This window comes from Athalia rosae, chromosome 7, assembly GCF_917208135.1.
Source record: "Athalia rosae chromosome 7, iyAthRosa1.1, whole genome shotgun sequence".
NCBI classification, from domain to species: Eukaryota; Metazoa; Arthropoda; class Insecta; order Hymenoptera; family Athaliidae; genus Athalia; species Athalia rosae.
In genome coordinates, this window is record NC_064032.1 from 15,398,125 (window position 1) to 15,423,167 (window position 25,043).

Here is a 25,043-nt window from a genome sequence, read left to right on the forward strand (position 1 = left end):
GAAAAGAGAAAAAAAAAAAAAAATAGCGCACGTGCAGCTGCCGACGTTGCGTGTGCCTTCTGCGTTGTACAGCTGACCGCCGTACCAGTCGGCAGCGCAGCTAGAAACCTAACTTTGCGCGATAATCGAGACAAAGGAATGTGTGTCACACGCGTTCGTTGATAGTTATGATATATCCGTACGCCGGTATGGGTATAAACATATATATACATATATACGTGCGTCGTTATCGCCGGCGCGTGCGGTCGTTTGGATTTTTCTTTCTCAATCGCCTTATATTCAACGGTGAATTCTCATCGCTGCCGTTGCCGCTCTTCTTTATTTCCCTCCTCCTCCTCCTCCTCCTCCTCCTCCTCTTTGTCTTCGCTTCTTTGTTCCTTCCTTTTTCCATCGTGGATCGTATCGAAGCGGGGAAACCACCGGCGGGGGAAACACGCTTTTTGCGTTACACGTTTCGGACGTCAGACCCGCGAGATGACGGTCATCTCTCACGTTCCGCAGCCGTGACTTTCCGCCGTGGGATGGGGAGCGGGGGGGAGAAAAAAGGAAATTCAAAAACCGGAGGCGAACAAAAAGAATTACCGAACGCGATGCCGAGTTCACCGGCTCACGTACAATATTGAATTAATCTTCCATTGTACCTACTAGGTGCCTCGCCACCGAAACGAGTCTAGAAAAATGTAGACATTTTGGAAATCAACTTTCCAAAAATTGCCACAAGAATACCACCCGAGATCGCAGGTGGGGCGCGCTTTGTCTTCGACTTTGCGAGTCGCTGCGACCTCGGTATTATTCTTTGGGATCCTCTGACGGCCTTGAACTGCCCTTCCCCAGCTCTCGTTCCGTCCGACAACCCTTCGCCACCCTCGGCAAGGTATTCGAAGAGGTCGGAGGATATCCGGCGATGTGAGAATTTTTGGAAAACCTGCGGAGTAACGACGCGGCAATTTTCCACCCCCGTTCGATAGGAGGGTGCGGGTAATCGTCCGCAGGCAAAGCGGGAACGGAAAATTCGTTAATCCGGAAAAGGGGGAGGAAAAAAGAGATTTTTTTTTTTTTCCGAGCAGCTCACAAAGGTGATGCGCGTTCCTCGTCGCACGGTCGCGGTGTGTGTCGGTGATGTTGCGCGCGCGCGTCGATCGGGGGTATCGTCGTCGTCTAGGGTGTTTGCCCCGATGCGTTTGTGTGCGTAAAATTTGTGTGCGTGCCGGACGACCTTACCAAGACACCGGTAAAAAAAAGGTGGACGCGGTGCGACAGGTTCTGTGTGCGACTGCGTGTACAGGTATACGCATGTACATATATATATGTATACAAGAAGGATCTGAATATCCGCCGGAGGCTCGATCCGAGCAACTGAACCCGACCCAACCCTACCCTGTCCTATCCCAGCCGTAGCTACGAACGCAACAAAGTACAAACTTGAACCCAAACGGAACGGAGTCCGTCGGTATGGGGTCCGGGAGGGCAAGGAGAAGGCGAAGGCAGGCAGCATCCGAGGAACACGCGCGATACAGAAACGCGCGTTACGACGACGAGGAGCTGCGCGAACGACCGAACTACTACGACCGCCCTCTCGGTGCTTCTCTTCCTTTTTTCTTCCTTCTCTCGAGATTTCTCGTTTCGAGCCCCCCCCTCCCTCCCTCCTCCTCGCCCTCCTCTTCTACCCGACGCTATTCGATCTACCGGGTGACTCGGTGTCTACGCGATCGCAACGTTCCCCGTTTCGTCGGAAAAGTGACGGAATTCCGTCGGAGGAACGGACGAAAATTATTCCACAAACGGATCCTCGACGCCGATCCCGGATCCATCGCGGAATCGAGTTTCCGAAATTCCACGACTTTTTCGGGACAAACTCGCGGGGGTGGAAACGATTTCCTCACGACTCCGGGAGGACCGGAGGGTCAGGGGCGATCGTGCGGGGAAAAAATCCTCGCGGATCCGCGCAGCGGTTGAAAGAAAATTGCAAACTGCGCCATAGGTGAATCGGAACGCGCGCGGACGTCGCACGGTGTTCCCCCGTTGGACGCGCGTTCAACCCGCTGTCGGAGCGTACAAGGTATAAAGGGTCAATGGCCGACCCTCACCACACGGCACGCGGGGACGCAGCAGCAGCGCACAAACACACCAAGGGCTGAGTTCGTTGGTTTGTTTTGATTCTCCGGGCGTTACACTCTCCGCCCGTCCCATCCCGACCGAGGCGCGGACGCAGGAGGCACAGCTGCCTCACAGATTCCCCCCTCGCGACCCCCTCCCCCCTCCTCCCCCCACCTATTCCTCAAAGTTCGTAAATATGCGCGCACACACGCTCGCCCGTTCCCTGCGCCTCCCGTAGGAGTCGTACGTGTGGTAAGGACGCCGCAGGAAACTACGTCGCGGCTTCCAGATAGGGTGGGGAGAAGGGGAGGGGTGTAAGGGGAGGGAAAAGCGGGAGGGACGGAGGACCCGGGGGACCCGGGGGAAGGAGGGAAGGTAAGGGCAGGCTTCCTTTGTTTTCATCGTAGCCGGTATCCACAGGTTGCGGATGATCGCGCGGGATCATCGCCAAGGCCGAACAATGGCGGTGGGCGCGTGGAGGAGGATCCACCTCCTCCTCCTTCTCCGAGGAGGAAATGATTTTCAGTCGGTAAAATTCTTCGGAAAATCTTGGGACGACGGTTCCGCAAGGGAGAGTGAAATTTCCGTCCATCGCATACCCGGGCGATGACGCGAGGTAGCGAAGGACGCGAGGAATCCCGTCGGTCGTTGGCTTTCGTTTCGTCGTCCCCTTTGCCGTCCTTCTCTTTTTCGTTTCAACGGCGATGGTCGCAGGTCGTTTTATTCGGTGAACAGCCCTTACAAATTTCGTCCCGGTCTTCGCTCTCCGCGGACGAGTGTTCCATCGTACGACGAAGGAGTCACCCTCGGTCAGCGCTGAAAAACGGCTTCCACGCCGTCTCAAGGTTTTTGCCCTTACCTTTGTTCCAAGGTTGGTCGATACCCTCGGCGCGTGTTGCAGCGGCAACGGAAAGCGAAGCGAACGAGGATAACCGACGACTCGTCGCTCGGCCAACTTGACCCTAAGTCATCCGTTTCGTTTTTGGGTAAGGGAAAAATGATGCGAACAAAGAAACGTAGACGGAAACGTGGAAAATCCGACGAAATAGTCGAGTATGGGTAGGTGAAAAAAAAAAAAAGAAGCTTTCCTACGATAACTGATCTCAAAGGATCGAACGTGAGGCGAAGGACGCGGTGGCGCAGCGATAATGATAATAACGATGCAACAAAAGTAGGAAGAAGCGAGCTGAGAGTACAAAGGAACGAGGAGGAGGACGTCCCAGCATCCGGTGGTGCAGGTGGCGCCATCTTTAATCTTGGCGCCACTGACCAGAGCGTCTCGGATTCCACGAGGCACACACTGTTGCACGTCGCATGCATCACGTGCACCTGCATATTTACGCGCGAATCGAGCGGACTCTGTTCGTTCACCGGACGACAAACCGAACCGTTTCGACGACGGAAGGGAGACATCGATCGCCGATCTGGTCCTCCTCTTTTCAGATTTTGAGCGTCGAACGGAACGAGGATGACGTCCATGGGATGGACGACGATAGGCGTCGAAAGACTGCGGAAGTTGACCGCAATTTCCGGGTATACGAACACACCCGGAAGTCGATCCTTCGGGTAGGCGAGAAATTGATTAGACAAGAACGCGTCGCTTTCGATAAAACCGAATGACGCTGTATACGTTACACGCTGTGTACGTGTGAGAGCGTACGTACCCTACCACCACTTCACCGATCATATTTTTCCTTCTCCTCGTCCGAAAGAAAAAGATGCACACGTTACGTATCCGCGTCAAAAGGAGGAGAGAAAACGGGAATAATAAAAAAAAAAAAAGGGACGAAAATCGAGCCTACGAAAAAAGGCAAAAAGGAGTCGCCCAACACGTGACGCGAAGTGCGGGGGAAAAAAAGGTGCTTGGAAGGTGATTTCGAAGGGCTTCGTCGGATCGGCTATCGACCTTTACAATGCGAAGTGACGACGCCTTCTTCCATTCCCGCACGGGAGCGGGAGCGAATCGTCATCGGCGCAGGGCCATATTACGGAAGGAGGAAACCGACGGTCGCTTCGCCGCTGCAACGAGATATCGCACTCGCTCCCCACGGGTGTAATAATATCCGTGGCAGCTCCCCGTGCGCGACCACCAATTTTCCCCTTTCCCCCCGTTCCCCCCCCCTGCGCCTTTTTTCTTTTCCAAGTTCCACGGGGTCACAGAGGAAAACTCGCGGAGCCACGCGGAGAGAGCGAAGAGGGGAAAAGGGGAATCTTGGACGATGATTTCCAGATGAGGAGAGAGAGAGAGACAAAACCGGAACACGGACTTGGAAGGGGTAGAAAGATGGGAGAGAAAAAATTAATCCGAACGCCGTTATTTCCGTCAGAAAAAGAGAAAGAGGGAAAAAACTATGCCAACGTCCGGAACGTTGCGACGTTCGCTCGGAGTACACGAGATTGCACTAAATAATGTATACGTACATACGTGTACCTCTGTGCGATATACTGTGCAAAGTGCAGTTCGCGACGGGGCATTTTCCAAAAGTACGTACAACATGCGAAACGTAAGTGCGGTGGACCGTTTCGCCATCCGCGTGAACAACTGACGCGGTTGCGGACTCGCACTCGATAAAGTTGAGTCCGAATCCAGGTGTATTCCGAGAGTTGATTTTAAAAGAAAAAAAAAAACAACCGGAGGACTTGCTTCGATTCGTATAGACTGCGCGCGAAAATTAGCAGTCCACCCTGTTTTCCCTCCGAAAAACGTCCGATTTCAAAGCCTCGTAACTGTTCGAGAAATTGAGGTAGAGAGTTGCAAAAAAAAGCATTTTCAAGCTCAAAGTTTCACCTTTCAGATGCTTTCGGTAGATTTGAATTACCTTATTTTTTTCACCAGTTACACCCTCCTGATTCAAGTCACGTCAAAAACGTGAACTTGACTTTTGACTTCGAGGGGTCGCACCGGGTGCCCGAGTCGTTGGATTTAAAAATTTCTCTGATGTCATTTCGAAGGTCGAAGTGTCCTCTTCGAAACGCGTTTTTTTAATTTTTCGTAAGATTTTTTTTGCACGAGTTACGCGACTCCGAAGCGATTATCGTCCTCACATCTTCGACCGAATACCCTGACCCACCCGGTAATCGTGACGAGATTTTTCAAAAACGATTTTCAAGCTCAAAACTTCGACTTTACGAAACTCTATGGAAACTCGTATCCGTCTACACTCAACGGTTCGATATATCCCATGGTAGCGCACACCTGTACGTACACCTGTGTAAAATCGTGCTCCTATTTCACATACACATAATCCGCGTACCTACGTGTGTTACGATAAATATGTACGTATCTATTTTTCTCTATTTTCTGTATTTCATACGTCGTCGGTCGAACGGTACGTCTGACTAATTACACAGTGGTTACATAGTCACGTTGGTACACGTACGCGTACATAAGCGTAAGACTATTTTTGCTCCACCGGTAGGAGGATACGATTAACGGAGTCTTGTTTTCTCGCCTTCGGCATCGAGAAATTTGTGCGGTCGCTCTCGGTAAAACGTAACGGGAAAATTGACAACCGTACCGATACACGAAACCGCACGCGGATCGCGATCAAGATTTTCAAATCTCGCAATGCAAAAAAACAAAAAAAAAAAACCCAAGAATAGCCGAGTATGAAAAATCGAGGGAAAAAAAATACCAAATAACAGGATAACGACCGAATCCACCTGCGTTGCATAGCGGGAATTATTTATGATATAAGAAATACGCAGCAGGTCATACGTTTCGTACATAACAAATCATATTCATTTTCGCATCGCGCTTAGTTTGAAAATCCACGCAGCTGAGCAGAACATAGATATCGCACATGCACCCGTATTTATTACGCCTATGTAGGCATAAAATGTCTTCGAGATAACCGGCAATGATCTTGACGATTACATTATCTCTTGTAAAATCTGGACCGTCGACGGGGGTGACCCTGAAAAATTCAATCCGCATCCGTTTACGCGTATCTACAACTCGTGTAACATCCGTGCGCACAGGTGCACAATAAATATCCACATCGGTCGCTGTAAACTCTCGTTGAAAAAAAAAAGAACCCTCTGGCTCGTGTGTGCGTGCACACGTATCTCCTCGAAATATGATACGCCAAGGTTAACGAGCTGATTACGAAGCTTTTTCCAAAAAAAAAAAAAGATCACGTACCCGTATGCATAAACCTAGGGTTTCGTTATCGATAACGAAATTATTATCTGTTACCGTGCAGATGATTTCGACTGGCGAAAACTTTGGAAACTCAAATATGCTTTCATAGTCGTAGTTTGCGTTTTTATTTTTATTTTTTTTCTTCTTTAGCAGACGCCGTTCGTCTCGCCTCAATAAAACCGCGAACGCGCGGGCGAGCGGGTGCTCGTCGTCGGGTCCGCGCAAAATCGCTTCGGATGCGCGCGCGTTTCGCGTATATTTGCGACGGCTATAACACGTTTCCCTCCTGTGCTTGATAGAAATATATATATGTACGTACGTACGTACACGGAATAGAGAAGGGAGACGAGGAGGAAAACGACGGACGGAGAAATGGGAAGGGGGAGGCACCGCGAGAGGAGGGAAAGGGGGATGGAAGCCCCCGGAGTGGGAGGTAGGACTCTACAAGGATAACGTTACCCTAGGCCAGGACTATCAACAGCAGCAGGCAGCTGTCCGAATTATCTAACGCCCGCCGCTATATTTTATAGTACGAGTAATACCGTTTTATTTCTCTTTTTTTTTTTCTATTCGCGACAATTTTAGTTCGACCTACTCCATTTTTCTATTTCTATTCTCCGGTTTTTTATCCATCGCTACCGTTTCTTCAAACGAACCAACGACGTATGTATCTCAATGAATAGAATTGTGAATGATTCAGGCAATTTTTCGAAAGCGTTTTTTTGCCTTTGTAAACGAGGTGTGAAAATAGAAAAGCCGTGATGAAAACAATGTTGAAAAACTGAAAAATGTTCACCGTCAAACGAGATTATCATTGTTCGTTCTGGAATCTGGTAGAAAATCTAATAATATCGCAAAGATAAGAGCTAAATAAAGAAACGAGCGTGACGGCGTAGGTAGGAAAAGAGAATCGAAAAATGTTAGAAAAAAAAATGCGAGAGAGAGAGTGGTATTCGAGTGTAACTCACGTTCCCAAAAAAGTTGCTCCTCGAGGTGCACTTGACCGTTGCAAAATCCTTGAGCACAGAGAGAGAGAGAGAGAGAGAGAGAGAGAGAGAGAGAGAGAGAGAGAGAGAGAGAGAGAGAGAGAGAGAGGAGGGAGGGAGGGCGACGATAAAAAACGGTGAAGAAAAAAGGAGCGAAAGAGAAAAGCAAAATGGTCGGATTCGTCGTTGGGTCCGTTAGCGTGTACAGCGGATACGCTACGAGAGGCACGGAAGCGTATTGTTCGCGAATTTGAAACCGTTAGAAATATACCCGCGGCACACCTATACAGGTTGTGTGTATGCCGCGAAACGTTAGAGAAAAGTCAAGGTCACGGTTGTTGCGAATTTCGCGGTCGGAGTAACCGGGCAGGTTCGCGTCGCCGTTCAGGGGAACGGTCAGGGGAACGGGACGGAGGGACGGAGGGGCGGAGGGGGTCGCGAAACGGTGTCAGGCCTGGGGATCCCCGCCCGGTACGATATAACACCTGTAATATCGTACGCGATACACCGAGAGAGGCCGATTTGTTATCCTAGGTCCTGGAAGGTCTTTGTTCTTTGCCCATTTTTTTTTTTCTTTTTTTTGCTCTTTCTTTCTTTACCGCTCTTTTTTTTTTTTTTGCCACCACTGACAAACTTTAATCGACACACAGGTATGATATGTCGCATTCGTCGTGTGCGACGTACGCGATAAAACAATTAGAAGCGTACGAAGAGTGCGAATGGCCTCCTCGCGATCGTAGTCGTTCGCGAATCGGTATTATGTATACGTAATTAGGAAGACGATAAAAAAATCAGGGTTTTTTTTTTTTCTCTGCTCTTTAATCTCGATAATCAGCCTTTTATTTTTGACCGTACACGATATCTCTGTACAATTAGAGGTCGTTCGGTGGAGAACTAACGTTATCTGCACTCGCGGTTTTGAGCGGGGACGGTGAATCGTTTTTTTTTTTTTTTTTGGTCGTCTCATTTATTACTTTGAAAATCAGCGATAAATTTTCGACCGAACGGACGTCATCGTTACGCCGATAAACGTCACGGAATACATTAATTGACCGTGATCAAGGTCGGCGATTGATTAGTTAATTAATTATATAAGTGCCGCAATCGAATGGGTGGTAAATTTATGCACGTACATACGTATATCTGCGTACTCGATGCGGTTGTGCATCGACAAAGAAAAAATATCTCCAGTGAATTACACCGTACGTACGTACGTTACGTAACCGTCTAGTTCGCGTATTAGGTACGAGGTATTCCGACGACCGTGAAAATCGGCCGCCAAATTTTCACAGTATAATTCGTCTGGATTCGATTCCGACCTCAAAAAAATAACGTCGCCTTACTGCTTGCGAATTTCGATGCAGCCGGATTTTAAAACCGATTATTGCATCGTTGCATAATTTTATTCCGGAAGAGGTGTGTGTGTGTGGTAGGTGACCAATTTTGCAATTACTATATATATACAGCCGCGAACTGCACACGTGTACATGTAACGAAATAAATAATCACGCTGCGAAAGGGTATATCGAACACAGGTAATAATAAACGCAACGACCGTGACTCGAATGTCAAATTCTTCACATTGAACAACACTGCAGTGTTTTTCCTATACGTACGTACAAGCTATGTCTCCATGTACCGGCTGTAAGTAGGTACAGCGGTATTCGAAAAAGCAAATCGGAAAAATTAGAAAAGAAACAGGTAGTCGATCGAATGTGCTGGAAATCTCTCTGGTTTCTTGTTTGAAAAATAGAAGAAAAAAAAAAAAAAACTAGAAAGGACCGTGTATATACCACGGAGTGACGCAGCGTTATCTCGACGTCGATGAGAACGTATATACGTGCACACGTACACGTTTGCGAAGAATATAATTAGCGTACATCTGTACAAAAGTATATATACGTATATACAGACGCGATACATATTACGTGAACACGTGTGTGGGATGTAAAATGTCGCGTCTTCCGCGATGTCAGCATCAGCTGCGTCGCGTTAGCGCTTCTTTCGCGTTGTGTACAGAGAAAACCGCGAGAATGTTACGTAACTCGTAAGTTAATTGTCAAGTCGGATAAATAAGTGAGAATATCGGAGAGGAAAAGGCGTGTGCGTACCTTGCGTAACCTCGAATCGAATGCGAAGGGCTCGTGTAATCGAGACCCGAATTTCAACTCGTTCGACGTCACGAATCAATTGCATAATTAACACGCAATTGCACAATATCACGCCTCTCGTTCGCTTACAGTGTACAGTCGTTCACCATTTTATTCGTCGATTTTCAATTAGTGCAATTCAACGTCGATTCGCTTATCCATTTAATCGACGATCATATTTTTTTTGGAAAATATCTTCATCTCAGTTTCAGGTGAAGAGACGAGTACGTAGGCGCGCGTGTGCGTGGACGGATGGATGTACGTTCGAATAATAGAAAAAAAAAAAAAAGAAACCAACAAACAAACAATAAAATAAGAGAAAGAGAATTTACGTACGTAGCGCGTGATATTTATAAAAGCTGCGCGCTCGATTCGCGCGCGACTTCGACCAAGGACGATATTGTGTGACGGTTCGGTCGCGGAACGCGTTACGTTACACTGCATCGATACACACACCGCACACCACACACACACACACACACAGCCAGCACGTACGTACGAACGTATATCCCACACAATATCCATACCGATCCCACACACACACACACTCAGCGACGGCGGAGTGACGGAGAGAAAATGAGAAAAAAAAAAAAACCACCTAGAGAGAAATAGAGAGAGAGGCGAACGCGCGTTACGCGGATGATCTCATAGTTGCATAACCCGACCTAACCAGGGTCGAATTGAGCCAGTCTCGTCGGACTATCTCGTATTTTACAAGTTACCCATACATCGACGGGACAAACACGCACGCGAAAACGCTGCTGCGTACACGTACGTTCGACTTCCGGTTAACAGCTGGGCTGGACCGATCGCCCCCGTTCGCCGTCTCGTTTCCGAGCCACGTAACGTGTGTATATGTATACGTATTCCGAAAAAAGCACCGAAATCCAAACACCGGAAGGTCGCCACCGAACGTCGATCGAACGAAGAGCAAAATTCATCGATGCGAGCGATGGAAAAATGACAATTTTATCGCTCCGATTGGGAACAATTTCTGCACACGTTGCACGTAAAGTGAAATATGTGTTACGAGGTGACCTATGCAGAAGTTGCAGACAGCCTGGTGCCAAATATAGACGACGACGACGACGATGTGGTGTACTTGCGCTTGTATTCGTACGTACGTACGTACGTGTACAACGCCGAATGATTGCCTTTTATCTCTGCTGAGAAGGCGATATTTTTACACACACCAATACTTTGACCGCGTCTCGTGTGTAGAGCCGCGTGTGCGTTGCAATTTGCGATCAGTTTCAATTTATTATTCCTTTTCCGCGATACCGACGTGTACGAGTTATCATCGTTGAAACGCCCGGATAACGAGGAACAGAAAAATCCAACGGCGTCCGAAGTAACGCCGCACAGTCGTGCACTACTCTCGAGAGTCAACGAATAGCGTTACGTAACGTTTTCACCTATGTACACGTAATATAGGTATACACACATAAATATGTTCCTAAGCTCGTGAAAATAGGCTAAATAAATCCCTCGTCACGGAAGCCGCAACTGAGCAACGCGTCTCGTCTCCGACGCTCGTAACGCAAGGTCGGTGTTTCAGTCAAGGACGCGAAAAACTCGATCAAAAGTTTCAGAATTTCTAAAATAACGGTCCATCCGTCCGTACGATACGTTAACCACCCTCTACCGCGTCGAGATCCTCCTCCGAAATAGAAGAAGGAGAAGAAGAAGAAGAAGAAAAAAAAACGAGGAAATCGGAGAAAAAAAGAGCCAAGGGCAACGATCAAGAAATATTCCGATATTCGACGTGCGGCGTAACGATACGCATGCATTACAAATAAATAAAAATGATCGATTACACGTATATCGTAATATCCGGTCAGATGTGTGTACACGCACACGTACGCTGAAAATTTTCAACACAGCAGTAAGTGGAATATTTGCAGCCATTACCGAGGCTAGAAATGAATTTTACACGTGTTATAGATAAAACAACAAATCTCACTGGTGTATTATGTATAACGATGAACTGCAGCAGCCCACGTGTGCGATACGTATACGTATATAGTACCTCGTCCGGGAGAACCGCGCGTGCACTCAGGGTCGCGATGACCTTACCCTCCCCCGCCACCCCCCGCCACCCCCCAGAGACCCGGAGAGACCCGGAGAGAAAAAGCGAGAGAGAGAGAGCGGCTTAAAACGAGAGAGACGGGGAGCCACGTGCCATTCCAACGTCACGAATGCGCATGCACATCGCGTTATGCAAGTGTACGGCACGTAGCGTAGGTATACATATACATATACATGTACCTACGACACGCGCACACACGTGGGGGCGTACCTATGCACACACGAGGAGAGGTATTACTTGTGTGTGAGCGCGCAAGTGCAATCCGCGAATGTAAAAATGTACGTGTGCCGCCGCGTATGCGACCGTATCTGCTAATTAGGTGGAACACGTGTAGATTCGATGTATCGTCATACCTGTGCGCCGAGCGAAGTTGGATCTTTGTTCGGTCGGCGGTTGAACATGTTTTTTTTTTTTTTATCATTTTTCTATCTTACACATTCGTCGATTCATCGATCGAACGAACGAACGTCCAGAACCACCGGGGGTAACAGCTGAGAGTGAATATTTCCTTTAATTTTCATTGTTCTAATCGGCCATTTCTACGATTCGACGTAACAATCGACGGCTTCGCGACGGGGTAAAAGGTGGTCTTGAGAATGACACTGGAATGTAAACGAAGCCCACGCAATATTCGAAAACTGTACAAGCCAGGGGGGTTCTGGCTTCGGATTTTATTTCCTCTCGTCGTTCGCGCGTACACGGCTATACGCGCTCGTAGATTTGATTGACGTTGGAAAATTAGCATCGTCTACGCCGTACGCGCGTATCAATAAAATACTTCCCTTGGCACGCGCGTCTTCGTCGAAAGCAATAACAACACCGTTCATTCAACGTATGGTACAACTAATTACGACTCTCCGTCACACGTACGACACGTTTCCTGTATATACGCCAATTTTTTTTTCTCAACGCATCTTTCGAACGCACGCGTCAAGGTCGTCGAGATGACCGGCGACCCGAAAGGTAGGAGAAGAAAAGGGCGCGCTGATTCTGTTGCGGAAATTCAGAATTCTAATTCCGACGCTCGTTATACTCCCCCCCTCCCCCACGCCCCGTGGATACAGGCGACGTCGGGTGGTGGTGGCGGCGGTCCTCCGTCGCACTCTGGCATTATTCCAGTTTACATCATCGCTGCACCTCTCTGCAGCCACCTTTGCGGCAGCAGCCAAGGCGATCGAGTGGACCGCGGCGCAAGGCTCCGCGATTAGTTGGAGCAGCTTGGCAAGGACCGGCTGGCTGGCTGCTGTTGCTTATGCGTGTCACCGTGTCATGAATATCTTATGCTTATCTGGTATACACGTATACGTATACCCGGCTATTTATCTATTCATCTGCACCCGTTGCATTGTTCCCACGCCAAGTGCCCCCCCACCCCCCCTCTCGCTCTCCTTCTCTCTCTCTCTCTATTTCTCTATTTCTCTATTTCTCTATTTCTCTATCTCCCTGTTTTCAAAAGACAAACTTCGACGCGTATAATTACCATCGATTAATGTCCGACGTTCGCTCGGTCCGGTGCGTGTAACGGGGATGAATAAATATTCGACATACGATCCCGCGCGCGATCCATAGAAAACAAGATAGAGATGACGCAGGGGGCCGATGCGGTAGCAGAAGCGGGTAACAGTGCGTGATCTGGTAACGGCTCAAGGTTGAAAAATGTTGGAAAAAAAAGAAAAAGAAAAAGAAAAAAAAAACAGAAAAATGTGGAAAATGAGATAACCTGGTCTCGCGTGTGGGAAGATCGGTCGGTTGTAACAACCTTGAGTGCGTACATACGGGAGAGCGCGGCTTCGTTCATCGGCGAAACACCCGCGTATATGTTCGCTATTTCGTTTCTATACGATACTTTTATGAACCGCTGTACGTACCGCAAGCCCGGGATGCACGAGATCTCCGCAACGTTGGCCGCGAGAGTATGAGCGGGCGAATTTTTCATCGCCGTTTCGAATTGTATAACATTTGATTAGAATAGCGCGGACACGACGCGATACGTGTACAATGAATTATACTTGTGTGTACCTATATCTGAAATCGAGTGTGTATTTCTCTAGACGATGGAAAACACGTAACTGAAACCATATATATTCATCCAGCGGGCGACTGCTGCTGCAGCTTCTCGACTTGTAACATTTAACATTTTTTTTTTCTTTTTTTCTTCTTCTCTCTCTCCACTCCCACGCCGCTTCGAAGATCACGCGTACGTATGTGGTACACGGGCGACGAACGTGTGCGCGTATGACGACGACGACGACGACGATGATGATGATTAATGAAGACAAAACTCGCCATTATAATGGGTTTGGCCTTCCGCGTTTATTCGATTACGTTACACTGGGCGGTGCACGCGCGCCGCGCCGCATCGCAACGCGGTTCTGTTACGTGTACGTACGATGAATTTACATTTTCGTTTTTCACTCGATTTTACAGTCGAGGTCGGGCGAATTGTCATCGCCCGGGTATCCCCTGCGAAAGGTGGAAAATCGCGTTCGGTTTTTTCCGATTTCTAATTTCGAAATTCTGCCTTCCTCTTCCAGGCATTGCCAGAAACGGCGGATATCGCGACTTTTACCGGACGCACGCCAAGCGCGATTCGAAGCCTCGGCGCGTTACGCGTTGATCTTTAACATCGGAGGAGAAAAACGAAGAACAAAAAAAAAAAGAAAATTATCCGATACGAGGGGATAATATATCGCGTTATTTATCATCGCACCCGCGTTCGAGTTTTCTGGCGTAACGGAATTGCACTTTGTACGGATAGAGGTATAACTCCGAAGATGATATGATAATATGAATATTAATAATTTCGGGTCGAGTACAGAAATGTTTTAATTATCGCAAGCTCGAAAATGAACGATTAAAATCATCAGTCACCCTTGCGCGATGTACGGTAACGCAATGAACGAAAACAGAAATTTATTTGGATGTTTTTTTATCGATGTACACTCGGAGACTGATTCTGCACCGGAAGCCTATGCTTCGGTATGGCACGAGGGACAGAATTGAACTCGTTGGGTATACTCTGAACCATTCAACTACCGAGTTTTTACATATTTACTTCCTTGATCGGTTACATAGAGGAATTTGCAGAAATACCGCAAAGGGATGCGCCTCCGATCAGGTGAATCAAAGGGTCAATCAACGAGGTGCGAACATGATCTTTATCCCGGTAACGAATGATCGGAATTCAATGACGCATCGAAATTTTCGAGACGTATTCTCGTGGTGATGAATTTTGTTTCATCCGGTTTCGAAAAAATGCTCGATTCAAAGACGAGAGCATTGATTAAAAAATGCCATCAGGTGTGGGTTCTGGTTCGAAAGAATTACGTTGAAAGAAAATCATTGTTTCATTTAATTCAATTAATAATAAATTAATTCTTTCGATCGCACTCACTAGGTGAATAATACGAAACGTTATTCGATCGATCGATCGATCGGTGGATAGATAATCACGTGATCACACGCGTACGATTCAACGTTCATTAATCAATTAGAACGCAATTTATTGATACGCAGAGTGGTGTAAAGTCCGATAGTTCAATTGCTCTCGAGAGGATGACGCGACGCGAAATAAACGCAATTGTACACCGAAGACGATCAGGCGTGCGTAACTATTTCGCACGTTACGCGCGTAGAATCCGTTTCATTTTTTACTTCCATTCGTCAACGCATCCGACGAACTTAGTCACCCCACGAAATCGCAACGATTTCGGTTTCGGGTGAGCCTCGTTACCGATCGCGTGATTCAAATGAAACGGGTGGTGGTGTCGTTTCGTTTTAATGTCAGTCTAAAAAAGAAACCAAATCATCGGGCTATTAACGACCCGCGACCAACTGCAGAGTTGGCAAATCGCACACGCTATATAATCCCGTCCCGCGGACACGACGTACGCGTCCCACCATTCGATTCTATCGGGCTAAAACGAGACGTCGCGACGCGCGATTTCCAAGTTTTAATTATTTTTTTCATCTTCCGGATGAAAGGGCTACGAAGACGCCTCGCTACATTTCCCGAAACGACGAGAAAAACACCACAGAGCCAAGAAGTCGACGAGAAATGGTAACTGCAATGGGGTTGCACTCACCTTTTTCTTGCGCGGATGTTGCTCCCCCAGGTAATCGAGGACGATTCCCTCGTCGAGGGTGGTCGTGGATCCGGGAGTGCTGCACGACGAGGAACCGGAAGTGTTCGCGTTATTGTTGTGGTGCGTCGTGTTGGCGTGGTGATGGGACGAGGAGGGAATCGCCGGTGTGGGCCAAGGCGACGGGGTCATCGGCGTTCCCTCGTCGCTCAGGGGTGGACTCGGCGTTCCGCTGCGCCACGAAGCGCCGCTGCTGCTGCTGTTCGAGGCTCCGCCCGCCCCCGGTGATCCGACCACGACACCTTCGCGACCTCCCCATGACCCTGACGAGGTGGGCGAAGAAGAGAAACAGAAAAATGATGAATCCCATTAGAGAAGCGCCGTCGGGTCGACGAAGAGCGAAGGCCGCGGTGCGATTCGTCTCGATATTCGTCGATCGATCGATCGCTCCGTGTGACCCCGACTTCCTCGTCCGCTTCCTCGTTGTTACCGTCATCGTCGTCACACACACGCGGGTCGCGTCAACGCGCGTAAAGATATAAATACACACGAGGTCGACATACCGCGTGAAATTATCACGTAAACGCGGCGTAAATAAATTGTCGATAAGGGAATCGGAAAAATGGAAGAAGAGGAATAAAAATGGAAAGGCTAGCTCGCGATCGATCGGTTATCCCCACGCACAATTATCGATCGATCGATTCGACGCATCTTTTTCCCCCCTCGCACTCCCCCCGTAGGGTTACTTCCGTTTCTGTTGTGCGTTATTCGGACGAACCTTAGGTGATGTGGGTGTGTAGACGCGACGTGTGTAAAAGTTGATCGTTTCCATTGCTCGTAGGTGTGCGATATGCGCGTGTGTCGTACGTGCGGTTTAAATGACGTTGCAACGTACTTGTCGGTGTTGCAACTTGTGCAGCACGCGCGAAACTCGCGGTGTTCAAGGTCGGTTTTTTAAGGTCGGCAACGACGCGGTTACAGTCGAGCCACCGCTACCAGCTGATTCCGATGTGCGAAACGAGATCACCTTTGTTTCGCGATGACGACGACGGACGCGGTTCGAGCTCCGAACCAATTTTCGCGACGAAACCGGAAAAGAAGAAGGAAAAAGAAAATCGCGGAAGTTACTTTTTTCTTTCGATTCCTCTCTTCTTTTGCGAACCATGCATGGGTCGAAATATTCGAACTTGTCGGTCTACGAGGGAGCCCGAGCTAAACTGGAGTCAGGTAGCCACAGGCGCGCGGTTTGTTGTGGAGCGTCACCTCTGCTCAGCCCTGAAGGTGACGTCTCACAACAAAGCGCTACGCTGCTGGCTACGCTGACTCCAGCAAAGCTCGGGTTTGCTGGTGAATTGAGAAATTCGAATATTTCGACCCATGCACGGATTGCGACGAATCCAAGTGGGTCCACGACTGAAACCAATCGATTTTGGCTTTCAGATTTGGATTCCTGAGCTGATGACACGTGAGATTACTCTTGCAGAACCAAAAAAAAATTCGATTTTCAAGCAAAAAATAAATCATTGTTTTAATTCGATTTAATATGCTTTTCTTACGTATTTTGACCACCGGAATTCGAATCTGAAAGAAAAATTGATCTATCTCTGAAATTGACCGAGCTATCGCCAATTTTTAGCTTTTCGGGGTCAAAAATAAAAAATTTATTTTATGGTCCATTTTAATGTAATTTGAGCTCAGGAATACGAATCCGGAAGAAAAATTGGTCTATCTTAAAAAACGACCGAGTTATCCCCATTTTTTCGCATTTTTTGGCATAAATTTGAGGATATCTCGAAGAGAAAAAATCGTAGCTCAATTTGGACAACGGATTCGTGTTCCTGAGGTCAAAATACGTAAGAAAAGTGCCATACGATCAATTTTAAAAAATAAAAATTTTTGGTCAAAATTTGAGATTTTTTCAAGGTGTACCCCTTTGGATTTTTTCAAATTTTGGCCAAAAATTTTTATTTTTTAAAATTGATCGTATGGCACTTTTCTTATGTATTTTGACCTCAGGAACACGAATCCGTCGTCCAAATTGAGCTACGATTTTTTCCCTTCGAGATATCCTCAAATTTATGCCAAAAAATGCGAAAAAATGGGGATAACTCGGTCATTTTTTAAGATAGATCAATTTTTCTTCCAGATTCAAATTCCTGAACTCAAATTACATCAAAATAGACCATAAAATAAATTTTTTATTTTTGACCCCGAAAAGTTGAAAATTGGCGATAACTCGGTCAATTTTAAAGATAGATCAATTTTTCTTCCGGATTCGGATTCCTGAGGTCAAAATACGCCAGAAAAGCATATTAAATCCAATTAAAACAATGATTTATCTTTTGCTCAAAAATCGAATTTTTTTTTGGTTCTTCAAGACTAGTCCCACGTATATTCAGCTCAGGAATCCAAATCTGAAAGCCAAAATCATCTACTCATGCCATCGATCGAGTAGAAAATCGAGATCGAGAGAGAAAAAGGGAGGTGAATCCGCTCTCGTTGGATATTCGCGTCGAGGGGGTGCGTCGCAGTTCTGTAATCTGTAATCGACCGGTAGCTGCAGCACGTACACCGCGACGCGTTAATAACTATTCATTCGTATACGTATAGAAATTCCGATCTCTGATTGTACGTTGCGAGAATATTATAAGCGCAACGTGGACGTCGCGAGCGTGTACGTGTACCGTACGTTGCATATTACGAGAAACCTGTAATACGTGTTATTCCCAACGTCTCGCGAAAGTTATCGCGGACGACAAAGTAGACTCGGACGCAATGTCTAAAAATTATTCGATTTTCCAAATTTTCGCTCATTTTTTTCAACCTCAGATATTCCAACGGAGATACGAGAGCGAAGGAAGCGAGGTGGTGAAATGAAAGAAAAACGCGGGGTGAAAATTCCGTGGGTAGGACGGAGGAGGTGAATTTGCCCGTTACGGAAGAGGAGAGCGACGACGACGACCGTCGCGACGGTAGCAGGAGGCGCAAATTGAGGCTAAACACACCTCGGGTGTAGAGAGCTGCCTCTGGTTTCGTTTGCTTGCTTTTTAGGTATACCGAGAAAAGAATTTAGGAGGGGACGTGTTTTACACGAGGTGGAAAAAGTAGTAAACCGGCGGCACACGTTGGTGAGTTTCGAGGTTCGCGTTCTACGCCAAAGGTATTTTACATGTGTGGTACGAGAATTATATCCACGTGCAGGTGGTAGCTTGCGCGCAAACGTACCGGGTACGTAAGTATACCTGTGTACCGGGTGCGGTGCAAATTACCTCGAAAGGCGGTGAACGAAAGAAAGAAAAAGAAAAAGAAAAAGAAAAAGAAAAAAAAAAGTAGAAAGAAAAATCGAAGCAAACCGTTCGCGGGAGTGTAAAACGAGTTACACACACGTCGGGGTAAAAAGTTGTAACGACACGTGAAGAGAAAAAAAAAACAAAAGGTAGAAGGAGTAGAATTATCGATCGAAAAAATGGACTCGACTTTTATTATTTTTTTTTTTCTGCTGCACGGAGTGATGGAAATCAATCTACAAGAGAGTTCCTCGTTGTTTATTTCTTATTTTCTTTATTCGAAATTTGTTTGTTTATTTTTTTTTCGAAGCGAGAAATCGAGGAGGCCCTTGCGGAGAGTTTGGGCGTAACGGGAACGGGACTTAAGATCGGTAGGCCTTAAAATCCCGTATTTCCCCAGAGCGTATATCCTATTACCATAAGCCATAGGTTGCGCGATAACCTGAATATAATCGTATTTCACGGTGTGGCTTCGGAAAATTACGGGAACAAGTTTGTTTTTTTTTTTTTTTTTTTTTTATCCAGAGAAACGCACGTAGAATATTTGCAGTAAAATGAAAAAAGAAATTGAAGCTCCGTAACAAAACGATGGAAAAACGGGAAAAATTTGGCGCGTCGTAGGGTGTCGGTTTGACGGAAATTCGGGAGGGAAAGAGGAGTCGGTGCCCCAACGGGATTAAAAAAAAAAACGTTGCAACATAGAAAGGCGAATGAAAAGTTTACCGACCGTAATTGTGCTGGCAGTGTAACGGCAGAGGGTTGTGGGGGCTGTGGGGTGAACAAGAGAGTGACATGAGTACGAGAGCCGCTGTACATTCGTCCATGCAGTCGCCTCTTTCGTTGGTTCGACATCCTTCTCGACCGCATCCGTGCAACGGTCTCTCGCCACCGCCGTAGGACCTCTCGGAATCATTTCCCGAGCTCGGTCTCCTCTTCCTCGACCTGAAACACAAATCGTGGGGGGGCAAAAATTAACGATCCGTCGAATTCTCGTCTCCTCCGAACGCCGGGGCGAAGACCAAAAAACGCCGATCTTCGCCGGAGTCCCCGGGGGGGTGGGGGGGGGGTCGATTATTTTCCCGAACATTTTCCGCTCCGTTCTCCGCGACCGCGGGCGGAATCGAGGACAGCCGAGAGGGACGCCGAGCTACCGGTATATCCCTCCAGGAGTAGGCTGATCGCTCAACCGCGAACAATTTCGCAAGTCTTTGCCGGAGCTAATCCGAGTTGCACCTGGTCAGAAAATAGTGTGGCCTGGCTACGTGGAACGCGTCCGATGACGCTGTGCCGCGGTGCACGGCTCGGCTCTACGGTTACACGTTGCCCGGCGATTGCGGCAGCGGTGCTGCTGCTGCTACCCGCAAATCCGCGCTTGACTTAACATCGAGACTTTATCCGCTGTAGTAATCGCGTGTATGTGGGCAAAAAAGAAGCAGGAGGAAAAATCGCGTAATTACGGTGTAGATTATACGCCCGGCGTTCGAGGCAACCGCGCCAGTACAGTAGCTGCAATTCTACTCCTATATGTATCCTCGAAGTTGCCCGACTCGCGTTCCTCGAAAGGGACGAAAATCGACGGGGGGGGAGGGGGGACAGAGCGATCGTCCGAAAAAGTTTCCCCCCGTTTCGAAACCGCGGTAAACGGAAGAGAGGAGAGAAAATGGAGGAGAGAAAAAAAAACAACAAAATGCGGCGTATCGCGTGCGTTGCTCACCGAGAAAGACGAGCCATCGGCGAGATAATGGCGACGCGGATTCGAGGCCGTGGTGAAAAGAGGTCAGGAATTTTCTCGAGCTGAAAGCACTCGGTAACGAGAGGCTTGGGCCGGTGATGCGCGTGCAACGTACCCCATCAGCGGCGTACCGCCGGTGATCGGAGGGCGAGGGGGGGGGAGGGGCAAAAAAATGTCCTCGGCAGAAGACGAAATGTTCCTTTAATCGTCGCGACGTTGATTCTTCGTATTTTACGCGAGTAGTGACGTTCGGTCGTCGAGAGAAAACGCGAAGAAGACGAAAAAAAAAAGAGAAATAATCGAAAAAGGTTGTTCCATCGAGTCCGGATAAAAGTTGCGCGTTGACTTGAGGAGGGGGCTCGACGCTAGAAGGACGAGTAAAATCAAAAGCGCGATTTATCGGATCCGTGTGGGACGAGTCGTCGACGTAACACGAAATGCCGTGGCGCGAGGAAGTAGAGGCATATGGTTTAGAATGGAAAATAAATCATCTAGAATTTCGAGGGTCCTTCGACAGCTCCGTGAAACCCGTTCGATGCGCGGATCGAGATGCGAGGGGATCGAAGAACGAGAGCTATATTCGCGCGATCTTCGGTAGTTTTTAGCCAAGAGAGAAACGATCAAGGTCATTTTGTTTCGGTAAGTGGATATCATGTACGCGTATTTACCGCTATCGATGATAATGGAGTACGGCGCGGCCGGGTGAACGTGACGAGTGAAAGGCAGCACCGGCTCCTACCCGACGCGAAATACCCCGTAAATCTTTCATCTCCGTCGCGATCGTCGCGTCGATCTAATCGCGATGAATCAACCTCGATCATCCCCGGCGCGGACGTACCTCGTTCGCCTCCACGTCGCGCTGTCCACGTGCATCCCCTCGAAAAAAGAGCGAAGAATCGCGAGACCGGGCCTCCGCATCCCTCCGTTTCAATTCGACGATTCGCCGTTTCAGTTCTCCGTCCGCTCGATCAGGAAGCGGGCGAACTAAACATGCGGCGTCGAGTCGAAAGGAGAGATAAACGAAATCCAGTGGCGAGTGAAAGTTGTAACCGATCGACGCAAAACACGGTGAACGAAGGCTATCATCTGTACCGCCGCTGCGACTCGAATCGCCGTTCTACTCGACGCGGTGCGCTAACTCGAACAAAATTTAACGGTGAAACGAGAGAGAGAAAAAAAAAACAGAGAACCGAAATTAAATCGAAAAAAAAAGGAGATCCGTAGAAAAATCGAACGCGAGGGTCCGGAGCGCGACGAGTGAACGGCGTTCGAACGGCTGATGAGGTTTTTGTTCGCAACGTTAACGAGATAATTCGCCAACGAGCGGAATTTCCGAAGGTTTATTCACAGCTAGATGCAGCGTGAAATAATATCTGGATAAATTTTCGAGACCCGTCAACGTTATGGTTTACGACGACAAGCCTGACTGGCCAGGAATGGAAAGGTCTTGAAATTAGTGTGTATCGCTTGGCCGAGTCTCCTTGTTGTACAACGCGCGGTTATACATTAGCTCTGCTTTCATCGGATTATTTTGAAAGGGAGAAAATTTACTCCGATAAATTCACCGTTCGTATTTCCAGCGGAATACGATCGTCCTTTATTTTTTTTTTCTCCTTTTTCATCGAGATGAAGCGTAAACGAGATTTCCTCGGAGTCGCTCGATATGATTTTATGGTAATTCGAGTGCCGTCCGCGACGCGGTAGAACTAAAATAACCGTTAGGACAGTCGTTCAATTTACGACGCGGCGGATCGGCCGGATATATTCGTGTGTAAATGGGCCCGTTATTGCGTCCAGAAATTCAAGAGAGAGATACAGAGAGAAAAGAAGGAAACAAACGAGCTAGAAACACTTCGAAAAAAATTTCGCCGTTCCTCCTTCGTCGTTCCAACGTTTCGTTTTGACTTTGCGTACCGTCCACCGACCGATTCGAACGGGCGGCGGGGGCATTTCGGATCACCCGGCGAAACGATTGGCGGTTATTTCCAGTGGTTTGGCGTTCCAGTTTCCGATGACGACGACCCGAGGGATAAAAATGGTGCGAAAATATGTTGTAACGAGAGAATACGTCGCCCACGTACGACGGCCCCGCGTTACCGAACGAATACGAAACGCGCGCGCACGCAACCGGCGGAAAAATCTCACGCTAACGTCGCGCGATCGCTCATCTCCGAAGTGTGCGGCTGTAACGCCTTTCGAAAGTTATCGTTCGATTAGATGAATTTTTCACATCCGACTCTTTTTATTTTTTCTTCGATAATTTTTTGGCAACGTTCGCGCGTATCGTCCGATACGAGTCACGAGTCCGTAGTAAAACCGATGACTCATTGCGCGCGCGCCGCATAGTTCGTCATCTAGGCGATAATCGTCATCCGGCTAGGCTAGACGAAAATATGGCTACCTATACGCGTACGCACCTATGGACAATAAACACAGAGCGTCGGTTGGTAAACAACGCTCCCGGCGTACGGAAATATATTCCAGTGTAGGTGCGGCGTGGATATATTTCGGACGAAATAGACGAGAGGAAAAAGAGAGAGGAGCGAGCGAAACGATCGGACGAAAAATCTCACCGACCGTAGACGAGCTTCCCTCCGACCGACGTTGTTGTTTTTTTTTTGGTTTTTTTTTTTTTTTCTCTTTTAAATCTTATTCGCAGAGATAAACCGCGTGCGAGGAGAGTAGCCGTGTGTACGTTGCGATATTCGATACATTTGAATTTCAAAACACGCGAGACTTTGAGGCCAAAGGAATGCTTTTTACGACGGTGATTAACATTTATCGACGCGCGTAGACGGGCGAGCAACTCTCGACGGTGTCCGCGGGTCATCGAAAGAGTAGAAGCGAAAATCGGAGAGAGAAACGAACGCCGAAAGTTCGAATCCTCCGATAATTTCGCTCCCCGTGCCCACCGGAAATCGGGAAATCACCTTCCGGGATCGCGCCTCTTCGTCTTCTCGCGTCAAGTCGTGAAGGTTTTGCGTAACATTTTTAGGGGCCGCTAAAAATCGCGGAGGTTCGCCGGCGGTGGAAGTATCGCGTGTCCCGCGACGTCCTCGCTCGTCGTTCACCGTAGTCGAAAAATAAGACCGCCAGACTCGATAGAACGATTAATCAACGTTGTCCTAGGACAATGTAAACGGCTGACAATGCTCCGTTGAATTACGTAAACACCGTGGCGACAATGTACCAGACGTTACACCGCTCTGCCTTCGAACAATGGCGATCGGGACCAGTCACCTCCAAAAATAGCGGTCGAAGGTTCTTCTCCGAGTTTTCGCGTTCGCCGCGTATATCGCGGATCGTTCGGACGTCGACGGTTCGCCATCGCGCGCGATCGCCTTCGATCAATCGTCATCGGATCGATCGGACAACGTCGGAATGGGAATTCCTCCTTCGACGACGATGGAAGGAATTACGCGACATTGACGGACGTGCGACGAGTTCGTTGAAAACGGACTTTCACTTATTTCGGTAGCATTAACCGTGGTACATGAGGTAGGTAAGTGGTTCCTACCTGAATGAACATCGGACACGACGACGACGACGACGGTTGTTGAGATTTCTCGCTTAGCGACTGCGTGTACGCAAGGTTGAATTACCGCCGGCACGGAAGTAAAAACACTCGACAATAGACGACGACGCGTGGAATTTCAGCGGTTAACGCACAAACGAGGTATAATTACGCCGGTTGACTCCCTCGGCCGTGGGGGGCGGGGGGGGAAAAATTACCTGAATCCTGAATCGTTCGAAAAAGTGGTAACGACGCCGAGAACCGGCCGTTGAAATTCCATATCGTCGGAACGTCGACGATTCGACCGACTAATCGGCGTACTCTTCGAGAATGCAACGTCGGAAAAATTTCTCCGATTCGCGACCGTCGATCTCCTTCGCAGGCGCGATCCTTTCCGTCCGTCCGGCGGCGGTTAATTTTCGTTCGGCCGAACAACGACGTCCTACGAGGGCTGTGAAATTCGGTACGTCCCGAGGGAGGGCAACGCGGCAATCGAGCTACTCGGTCGTGACCCACTTCCTCCTCGTCCGGGTTACGCGCGACCCACTTTCGAGACTCCCTCGGGTCGTTCGTCGGAGGCGTCGGATCTGACCCGACCTATATCCGGAGTTCGCCCGGCCCAGTTGGCACCCCGCGTTTTCATCGAGCGACCCACTTTCGCGCGCGGGGTGTAACGCTACGCTTGCCGGTGCCCACGTTCGCCGTGTCGGTCGTCCGTAGCGAACCCTTCTTCGCACCGGACACCGATTATTAGCCCCGCCGCGGATCCTCGGCGTCGCGAACGATGGAAAAATTCCCTCCGAACGGGGAGGGATCAAGGCCAAGAGCCCCGCAGAGGGTCCTCCTCGCCCTTTGTCTTCGCGAGCGGTAGATGCGAGTGGCGCGGGTCGTTCGAAATCCTTACGGAAAATGCGACCCGCGACCCGGTGTCCCAGTTTCGCCGGTCCGGCGAGGCCACCCCT

At 48.4% G+C, this 25,043-nt stretch overlaps 1 protein-coding gene across 4 annotated transcripts in view; it reads right to left on the reverse strand.

Moving 5' to 3' along the window:
* The window catches only part of LOC105689715 (zinc finger protein 395), a 66,827-nt gene that overhangs the window by 6,211 nt on the left and 35,573 nt on the right, over positions 1-25,043 (reverse strand). For all 4 annotated transcript variants that reach the window (XM_012406941.4, XM_012406942.4, XM_025746039.2 and 1 more), the window contains exons 3-4: positions 19,563-19,777; positions 15,552-15,871 (exon numbers count right to left, since the gene is read on the reverse strand). In XM_012406941.4, coding sequence (XP_012262364.2) covers positions 15,552-15,871; positions 19,563-19,777 — 535 coding nt within the window. The remainder of the gene's footprint in view (positions 1-15,551; positions 15,872-19,562; positions 19,778-25,043) is intronic.